The 10,572-nt window shown below is 46.1% G+C and overlaps 2 protein-coding genes across 2 annotated transcripts in view; one reads left to right on the top strand and one right to left on the bottom strand.

Moving 5' to 3' along the window:
* Positions 1–4,826: 4,826 nt before the first annotated feature.
* The window catches only part of T265_10324 (hypothetical protein), a gene marked incomplete at both ends in the record, with an annotated part of 15,110 nt that continues 9,364 nt past the window's right edge, over positions 4,827–10,572 (bottom strand). Inside the window, one exon of the mRNA XM_009176660.1 lies at positions 4,827–4,854. Within this exon, the coding sequence (XP_009174924.1) occupies positions 4,827–4,854 (28 nt within the window). The remainder of the gene's footprint in view (positions 4,855–10,572) is intronic.
* T265_10325 (hypothetical protein) overlaps positions 10,118–10,572 on the top strand; it is a gene marked incomplete at both ends in the record, with an annotated part of 8,046 nt that continues 7,591 nt past the window's right edge. The window contains one exon of the mRNA XM_009176661.1: positions 10,118–10,224. Coding sequence (XP_009174925.1) covers positions 10,118–10,224 — 107 coding nt within the window. The remainder of the gene's footprint in view (positions 10,225–10,572) is intronic.

The following is a 10,572-nucleotide window of genomic DNA, read 5'->3' as shown; positions in this document are numbered from 1 at the left end:
TATAAGGGGGGAAATTTTTCCAGTTACTAACTTGTGTTTCCACCGCATACGTCCCCTACGTCAGGATATATATTTTGGACCAGTTGCAGAAATTGATAATTATCAAACACTACTGGCTTCGGGGTTTACCATCCAGAAATCCGCCTTAAATTTTCAGGATGCTAGTTGTGACATAGAGGGTCACTCTCCTTACGAGGCATGGTTTTCTGGGTCAGAAAGACCCGAGTTATTGGCAGTTGATCAAGTGGCTATTGATCTGTTTGCCGAGCTTGACAATTGACTTGCAGACGTTTCGTCATCATTCCAGGAGACATCATCAGTGCGCTGTTGAGTGGGTGGTTCCATTCTTCATGCTTGCGTTTACATAGTTTACGAAGAGCAGCTTTATGCTAGAACCTTATTGGCTACTGATTCTGATCTGGACCAGTAAGACACAGATTGGAATGACTGTCAGGTTGCAGTTTAAAGATGCTGTCCGCAAACTATATGAACACAAGCACGAAGAGAGGAACTAGCCGCCCACCAGCGCACTGATGATGTCTCCTTGAATGGTAACAGAACATATGCGAGTAAATGGAAACGCCCAGCGAGAAGATCAGTGCCCACCTGATCAGTTACTAATGAATGCATCCGAACTACTAACAGTCCAACAAAAACCCCAGTTACGTACTCACTACAAGTAAGCGATCATCTAACTGCTGGATACCTTAAAGCAACCCTTCATTTTGGGCCGATGTACGGAGAAGTAGGACGAATGGATGCAAATGCCCACCTCAGTTTTGACTGTGCTAAACTGTTCGGTGGTGCAAATCCTTGAGGAACCAAAATTAATCCGGCTAACAGACGTTTATTACCCGCAAGTTACGTCTTTCGGTGGATTTTACACAACTCGTTGTGGAAGCTCTCGATATATACGCATCTTAATAAGCGGAAAAGCCCGTGCAAGAGTGATGACTAGGTTATCACTGAAAATGAGAAACACCTTGAGATCGGTACATCATTCCAAAACTGCCTTAGCAAACCAATAAGCCCTGGATATGAAACCCCGATGCTACAAGTGTAACGGTGATACTACTAATGGGGAGCATGCGAGTAGTATTTTTTTCTCGTAAATCCGCTTTGTGTCTCCGTAGTATTTGCTTGCGACTGAGTAACAGTCAATGAATAACCGGGAAAGTTCAGGAAGACGCGTTTAAGGAGAAGATGAATATTCAGTTTTGTGAACAAGATGCGTATGAGAGTTTTGCCCCCCTGTCCAATAATCTGTAACTGTTCAGCTGGCATTTTCCACTAAATAACTCCGCAGCGAAGGCCTTCTTCCTTCCACAAGTAGGTACTTATCATCACGGGCACTGTGCCTACCAAGTCATCTGATCTGAACTTCCCGCTGTGTAAGCAAACATAAATCTGTCGACTGGATTTTTGTACAGTCTCATTCTCAGCAGCTCACCGAACGAGATTTCTCCTCGCGTCTGTGCCACACGATACAGCTATCCTTCTCCACCGAGTCTGTCGACTGTGTGATAACGTCAACGGACAGTTATAGATACGGTCAAATAGCACAAGCGTAAACAAGTCGACCCGTTTCAATGTGACCATTCAGGTGTATCCAGCGTGGAGTCGCGGTAATACGCTCTTGTTGCATGTTAGACGTCTGGAGTTCTCATCCGGATAAGGCCAAGAACAGGCACTGCTGACTAGTTTTAATAAGAGCAAAACTTGGGTATGGTGCTTCTCCCAACCAGAATATCCACACCAAAACAGGATGAGAACTGTTCGAATGAGACTTGGGGCTTGCGCGAAAACGAGAAACCGAAACTTTCCCCTTTTTACCATCACTCGGAAGCATGACAGGTGCTTACAAACGACCTTACTTTGCGTAGCTCAATGATACAACATTTGTAGGACCTGGCCTCATGTTACTTACTTTGTGACTGATTTCAGTGGGACGGTAAATAAAACTTACCGCCCAGACGGGACTCGAAATAGCTCAGTAGTTAAGGTGCGAACAGAAGGTTCCTGGTTCGAACCCAATCCGACCATCTCGACCGTATCTGTCTAGGAGTGGGCAGCCTGGCAGTATTTCAACCCTCATGCGGGTGGCATTTTAACTAGGCACCGAAACAGTGTTCCATCTAAAGTAGCTTTTGCACACTGATTGAAGAGTTACGTGGGAAGTGCTTTAGCATTTTGAGGTATCTAAGGCTGAAACCACTAGCTAGTGTGAAGAGGTAGCCACTTCACCAAAACCCAGTTTCCACTCGCTCATCTCCTACAATGGCAACAACAAGAACTCACATCAATCACTTGTTTCATTCTGCTGCGTTGGTTTTCCACGTTCGTCATAAATAAGCTGTAAAAAGTTTTCGCAAATTGTGGACCGCGAATAAACACGACAATAGTGGCTGTAAGTTTCTGTTATAAGCGCTGCATTCTTGGATAAATTGATGCCAAAAAACATCAGATAAAATTCGGACATCCTCGGTGTGTAAGAATGTGAACGGCATCTTTGTTCGTGTAACGGATAGTAAACCAGTAGCCTTATAGCGTGGAAGGTCACGCCCTTTAAGCGGTACATGACTACCCGCCTATTTTAAAAGTATATCACAGTATTAATGTAGATTAGTGATTCAAGCGCCAAATTACTGACGGGACGGACCGTAGTCCAAACCCACTCTCAGTAATCTGACTTTTATTGTTCAGAATTTGACAATAAATCACCCTTTCCTTAGATTTGCATAGCAGGTAGGTGCCAAACGGGTGTTACAGGTGAACCAGAAATACCATCATCAATGAAAAAGCAGTATCCTGTTTTTTGGTTGTTGATCACGTGGCCGTTGCTCCTTTCACGGGGAGTGGCAACGGACTTGCAACAGTCTCGCCACCAGTCAAGGCGGCGAGGCACTGTAGACGGCTAACGATCGCCCAAATAACAAACGATTCTGAAGAAACTGGTACTCTAGCCGCTTTCAGGAAACAATACGGCACTTTATATTTTAGGGCGAAGCTGCTTCGTACACCCGACTAATACGCGTTCTACCGAAATGGATCTACTGCGATCGAGAAAATGATCCTACCAGTTAGCGAAACACTCATTTACAAACAAATTTGGTTGTTCAGGAGACTCACCTGAAACCCATCATAAACGAGAGATTCAGCTGGGCTCAAGGTGAGTCTCCCCCAAGACCAAACTTGTTTGTAAGTGAACATATTCAGCTAATTTCGTGTAATTTTGGTTCACGTAGAACATAAGGTTGACAGAAACTAGGGGAATTCGCCCACCTGAAGAGGATCGAAACCGGTCGGGAACTGTCAAAGAATTTCAGCAACCTTGTGAGTAGTGTATTACGATCCTACCAGTTCTTTCACCGATGATTATTTGCATACGTCTACGAAGTTCACTGGGGATTCAGTGCTCTGATTCTTTATTGAATTCTTAGGAGATTTCCGTTACGTGTTTCAGGGAGATATCTTGCGGAAGTGGTCATGATTGTGCCAAAAAGCGGGAAAAAGGCATCAAATTATTTGATTACAGGGGGCCCTCATGAGATTTCTACCTGTTCGGTTTGTTATACCTTCTTATTTAGACAGCTGTCATGCTGCGCTCATCTTTCTGGTGACATATCCTGCTTCAGCACATGGGTATAAAAGGGGAAGTCAACCTTTTCCTGGGCGACCGAGTAGATAATACTGTGGGCTATCGTTCGGATGACCCAGTTTCGTCTCCTTCCATGGTGCTCCCAGTCTAGATTCGGTTCTCACATACTGCTTCAGAAATAGAGACGCAAATCATTGCTACGCGACCGTTCTTCACCCACGGTGGGTCCAAACAATCGGAAGAAATAAAATTAGCGCTGCTGAGTGGAAGAGCACCAATCGGCCGTATACGGCTGAAGGAATTCTATGGAGTGTAACTAGCAAACGATACTGGTTCATACACACCTCTGCATTTAGCTGACAGACCAGGAACACCCACTGATTATGAAAGGGTTCCTCAAAACACGTGAGACCGCATGCACGGTTTTTCCTTGGCGTTCAGCTAAAACGTCCTACTTGTTCGAAAAAGCTATACCACAGGTGACACTGAACATCACTTAACAGTCATTTGCCAAACAGGTATTCAGGCACAAGCCTGCTAACCCGTGTGGTTGATTCTAAAGTCACTTTTGGCAGGCCGCATTCGGTTCACTGAACTCTCCGATCCAGCAACTGTACGCTACCTCAAGAGAGGAGTCAAAGTAAGCCAAAAACCGCGATTCAACTCCAGTGGACCTCAAGAGTACCAAAACCAGGAACTGACAGGAAAACTGGGTACTACAGCCCAGTGGAACATGTTCTACCCTCGCCTCCATCCGAGTACAATCAGGAGACGAAGACATTATTCTCCCAGCTTTGACGGCCTACAATCGACCTTCTCAGATCTTTATAATGTCTGCCCACTGCTAATCAGAGTCGACAATCAATCACGTGATTCAAGAAAAGTTTTTCAAACAAGACAAGCCACATTTAAGGACCAAAACTTACCATCAGGTACTATAATTTCCTCGAATTTCGAAGCATATTCCTCAGTCAGTATGCTCTCACTGTCCGAATCCTCACTCATAAGTAGCACGCTGCCGAAACGCACACTCTGGGTTATCATTTAACGATGTGTGGACACCTAAACCGAGCCGCTTTTGAACGATGCGGGCTGTGCGATCGAGCAAGACAACCGTGGGTTGAGTAAGATGCGGGTCAACTCATGTGGATGTCCTCGTGCTTAACCGGTTATTTTAACTAACTATTTGGCTTATCGACATAACTGTGTTGCTAGGTACTGCAATGAACTAAGGTTGTGTGAGGCTGATTGACTGGCTAAAAAATAAAACAATATGCAAGCGACCTTCCTCTGGAAGTCGCGCGAATTCGGGACTGGTCAAAAGAGCATTTCACATGGGAACACACTTTCCTTGGAGGGACACAAGATTTAAACCCTAAACCTACGAATCTCTCGCTACAGCTCCAACGCACATGGGCTACAGGGGCAGACAAATTTGGTTAGAATCATCTGGTACGAATCATACCGATGATGCTTTTTTCCCAGTTCAACTTCAATTTAAACTTCAATTTTATCTATAAACCGTGTACCAAAGGCACCCTTGTCCGAGGTGATACAGCCTCGAAAATGGGGGGGCGATACAGCCAAACATCTGAGGCAATCGCTTGTTCACTTGGTGTGGAACCTGAGCGGCTATGAACTGAAGGCGATAGGTTTGATACAGGAGCGCCACTGATTGCCCGACTGAACCGTTTTTCAAAGTGTCATTAGCCATTGGTGAGTTGAGTCTCGGCGTTCCCATCCAGGGTGGGGGCGTCAGTTTCTCAACCTGACTAGATTTATCGGTTACTATTTTTATGTTTCGTTACAAGATAATAGAATGTCTACCTCTCGTTCAGTTTCAGCCAATACAGGACTGGGCGAACTGAGCCCTGTGAGGCAGACGGTCCTCTTACATGCGTAGTACACGTCCCAACCAGCGCAAATTATAGACCATAAGGAATTCATCCATCGCGGGAGAGTTTCTTCTTCCGAAAATCATCTGGCATATACCAAGATTTCTGATCCAATATTTTCACCAGATCCGATCGATGTTTTGGAGACACCGATGGTCAAACGCCGACCTCTTCCGTATGTTCCTTGCGAGTGGAGGCCACGTCTCTGATCCATAAGGCAGTACGGATTGCACCACCTCAGTGTAAACTCTAAACTTGACAACAAACTGACGTCCCTTCGGCATCATAGGTGTTGTAGGTTGGCAAAAGCTGCTCTGGTTTTCCCAATTGTATAAGTAATATCGCCTCCAGCCAGTTCATCAGAATTTACACAACTTCCAAGGTAAACAAATTTATCTTTCACGTCAGTTGGCTCGTCTTATGACAGTACTTAACGTTTTGAAGGTGTGAACGCATATAAAACTGTGCTGCAGAATTATTTAGATTATTTAAGACGGTTCGTATTTTTGAAGGATCTGAACCAAGTAGAGTCATCTTGTCCGCATACTCAATGTGTGTGCGGTCGAACGTCCCGGGGTTATTTCAACTCCCGAGGTTTCAGAGGCAGGCGGAAGAAATTCAAGCAGTGTATCGGCAAGAAAGGAGAGAGGGTAGCCCTCTCCTAAACTACTGGACGTGGTGGGCTCACGCGAAGCCTTGCCATACATGTACCCCCGTCCGCAGGAGTTCGCGTGCAGTGTTCAAATAAGGGATATAAATTTTGAAAGACACCCTGGATCACCAGATATCGCCACAGTTTCTGGCGGTCGACAAAGGCAAAGGCAGCAATCAAACTCAGAAAAGCGACCAAAGTGGGACGTTTGAAGGGGCGATGCTGTCCTGAGTTAAATATATGGTCGATGCATCCTTGGCTAGGGAGAAACCTAGTTCAATTCTCACAACTCTCTCCCTCCCGATACTCGAGTAACCTGCACTAAATGATGCCCAAAAGCAAATTAGAAAGGTCGGATACCAGGCGGATGCCACGATGGTCTTCGCCCGTTTCGAAGACTGTGAAAACCATCGAGGAGCTCCATTCCACTGACATTACGCTTCCTTTCCAGATAGTCTAAGGAAGGAAGTACTCTTCCACGATAGATGAATTACTTACGCTCCATAGTTTACACTGGTTGGAACGTGTACTACGCATGTAAGAGGACCAGGGGGCAGAATGGACCAAGTGGTTAGATCGCGAATTTACTGACCGGAAAGTCTGTGGTTCGAACCCGACCTGTGCCTCTCGACTTCCCCTGTTTAGGCTTGGGCGACCTGGCAGTATACCAACCCTCGTGCTTCCTTCGGGTGGCATGGCAGTTAGGCACCGAAAAGGTGCTACAGCTGAAAGATTATTTAGGTGTGACAGGACCGTCTACCCCGCAGGGCTCATTTCGTTCAGTCCTGTATTGGCTGAAAGTGACCGAGAGGTAGACATTCTATTATCTGGTAACGAGACATGAAAACAGTAACCGGTAAATCTAGTCGGGTTGAGAAAGCAGTGCGCCCCCCTTGGGTGGGGATACCGAGGTTCAACTCACTAATGGGTGATGGCACCTTGAAAATCGATCTCAGTGGTGCACCTGCATCAAACCTATCACCTTCAGTTCATAGCCGCTCTGGTCCCACACCAAGTGAACAAGTCATTGCCTCAGATGTTTGGCTGTATCGCCCTCGCTCTCCCATTTCCGAGACTGTAGCAGCTCAAACAACTGCACCCTTGGTACACGATAAACCGTACTGAACCGGAGCCGGTTATTTCACACCTGGGGAAGTGTGCCTCTATGAGAAGTGGTGCAGTGCTCTTCACTCCATGTATACTTGAAGGTGTTTGTGTCACATGGCGATGATAAATTTGAGTAATCCGTAAACAGCTGACGCTGATAAACAGCTGTCACTTTCATATATAGAGTCTTATCACACCTGGGGAAGTGTGCCTCTATGAGAAGTGGTGCAGTGCTCTTCACTCCATGTATACTTGAAGGTGTTTGTGTCACATGGCGATGATAAATTTGAGTAATCCGTAAACAGCTGACGCTGATAAACAGCTGTCACTTTCATATAGTAGAGTCTTACGCAACATAACCAGTGTTGCCGTACAGGATTAAGCTATCTTGCTTCACGTATGTGGCACTCCCGATCACTCGTACATCCATCATCTAGGCATGCAAGCAACCGGAAAATGTTGGCGCACCCGTAACTAGCTCTCCACCCGAGTGAGTGGATCGTTTTTATTGGGAAGCTCTCTCTTTGATCCATCACACATCTCTTGACTCAAATCAGACCAGGAGATTTCGCTCACTACCTTTGGGAGAGCGCTGTTGAAAGTGCACGCTGTACTTTAGTTGATCATCGAGTTTCTGTCACTGTCACCATAAATTGACTGAGTGACCCGCGAGTGCAGTAGATAGACTGCGAGAAATAAATCCGAGTGAACTAACCAACTGGCCTATCCTCTTCCCGATTCAAACCCATTTGAACCGAACACATGCACTCAATGAGGACAAAAGAATATCGCAACCCATAGGCAATCATTTGAACCCTGAGTAGCTTTGGCATTGGCCTCGACAAGTGGGCCCATGTTGGATCGGCCAAGTGAACTGCTAGTTAAAGGTCATGAGTTATTGATTTTACGATCAGCTGATCAATTATACTCGAAAATTTTATTTTGGCCGTCCGATACGCCGTTGGGTCGATAGCTAATTAGGCTAGCCGTTTAACTACTTACGCGGAATTAGTAGTGGAGAAAACCACAAGGTTGTGGCCACTATCAATGTGCGTCATTCGCCGCGAGATTGGGGCTGCAATACAATGAAAATTGCTTGGTGATGAGAACGTCAACCTATGGGTTTGATTTGGATTTATTCGTGAGGCCGGGGATATTAACGTCTTACGGAGAACAGCTTAGTTCGGTATCGATCAACCATCGAAATATTTTACTGGTGTTTCCACCAAGACCACGAATGATCACAAGTGACTCAATGAAGGCGCGAATAAGGGATGAAGCCGGCTATGAACAGATTTCCATTACAAGTTCTCTCAATTAGGAGTGGACATTCACTCAGGCAATCTGGATAGGAACTGACAACAAGAACGCCCCTGACATCGGTTGGTAGCCATATCTTGTAGTGTCTCCAACTAGGCACAGTGAGGATCACGCGGTCCCCATCCTGGAAGGCGAGTGGCACCGACAGCACCCAAGCGTTTAGTGGTCTCCTTCATACTCCTCTGCCAGGTCATGGGTTGGACACCTCTCTGAGCTGAGCAAGGAAAACAGCACTCTCTTCGCAAACGAGAGTGTCGTCTCAATACGGTATTCACATAGTGTATCCATTCTTAACTGCGTACTATTTTGGGTCACAGTCTGTCTTACACCCTAGCGCCCTTTAGCAGACCTTTTTGACAATTCCTTCTAATTGCTTCGTTATGGGTACGCCGACACCAACTCACACAAGCTATGGTTCTGAGACAACGATTGTCGAACGGCTGAAGACGTCTCAGTTCGGTTGCTTGAATAGAAGGATAACTGCGTAAAAATGTTTCAAGATTTTCTCTCAGTGACCGTTAGACTAATTCATCGCTTGTAAGACTACCACAACCACTCAGATGAAGTTCCGTGGCTAGAACCCAACCTCTGCCTCTCGAGTTCTCTTGTCTAGGCTTGAGCAACCTGACAGTATTCCCGCCGTCGTGCTTCCTTCGGGTGGCATGGCAGTTAAGCACCGAAAGGGTGCTACAACCGAACATTTTTTTCTTATCTGACAACCCCACCTGACACCCAGGATGTTCACGTACGAAGCTATTCACGAACCCAAGTACTTCGTCATGATGACGGTACCGCGACTGCCAGCCTGATGGCCTGTCCGTAGTTCACCTGGTCTATCGTTCCCCGGTAGAGCGTGTTACACGCACTTAAAAAATCGTATGAAACCGCTAAATTTGTGCCAAAACTCCGAAGTACTGGCCACCTTATGGTACCATCTGATCACGGTGCCCAGTGCCATCAAGGTGAAAAGATGACCTTGCCCTGCACCCAATACGACGTGTGCAATCCCACTAGCTGCAACAAATTCTTTGGCGCTGACCAGCGAGACGCCTATCGCAAAGATGGCAAACACTTTATGAGTTTGCGCGGAAAAAGACAGCATTGTTATTTCGCATGTGCTCCTTCAAAATATTTCCAAATCAAATACAGAAGAAAACGCGTGAAGAAACCAGCTTCTGCACAAGACTTCCCACCGTGTTCACGGAGAGATCACGCTGAGCCATTGCAGTCATTAAAAACTTGAATTCCTTGACCAAATTGATGAAGCCTGAGTGCGCTTAAGGTTTTTTAGCAGAACTGCTAATCTGAAGAGATTTGAAGGTACCGAATAAATACCGTCAACTGCTAACATTTCATCTAGAAGTTTCTTTGGTTCGAACCATGGTTTCAGAGAAGTTCGGGTAGGCCTGTTAACCTCGGATTACAGCTAACCTGGACGGAGGACAAAATGTCGACACAGTATAGCAGTTAACCTTCATCCTCAATTCAATTCACAGGTCGGAATCCAGAAATATTCGGGAAATGGGATTTAGGCAATTGGGTATAATGCCGACGGATGCTTTGCGCTATTGGTGGTGGATACGGCTAGATGAAAACCACGATTCAGGTGCTGTACGCCAAACGCGCGTGGGATTATTGATACGGAGTCAGGAGTAGGTAACCAGCCGCCAATTTATTAGTGATATCATCATCATTGTCATTTGTAATAACCGCGTACTCGTCGTACAGTGGTTGTAGCTGCCGCAGTTTCGTTCACCGATCATTTGGAGGGAGGGGTAGGTAGCTGCGCATTGCAGGCGGAAGCTGATAAGTTGGTGCATAAATCCAGCACTGTCAGTGGGCTGTCGAGTGGTGGGGGTGGAAAAAGAGATATGCATTGAAGGCAATAGCTTGGATGCACGAGCGCCATTGAGGGCACGACTGGGCCATGTCTGACAATGTCTCTAGCCATTGATGTGGCCCGTCTCGGGGTCCACATCCAGGAAGACGGCAGTGACCAG

This window comes from Opisthorchis viverrini, assembly GCF_000715545.1.
Source record: "Opisthorchis viverrini unplaced genomic scaffold opera_v5_362, whole genome shotgun sequence".
Lineage (NCBI taxonomy): Eukaryota > Metazoa > Platyhelminthes > Trematoda > Opisthorchiida > Opisthorchiidae > Opisthorchis > Opisthorchis viverrini.
This window is presented reverse-complemented; position numbering and strand designations above follow the sequence as displayed.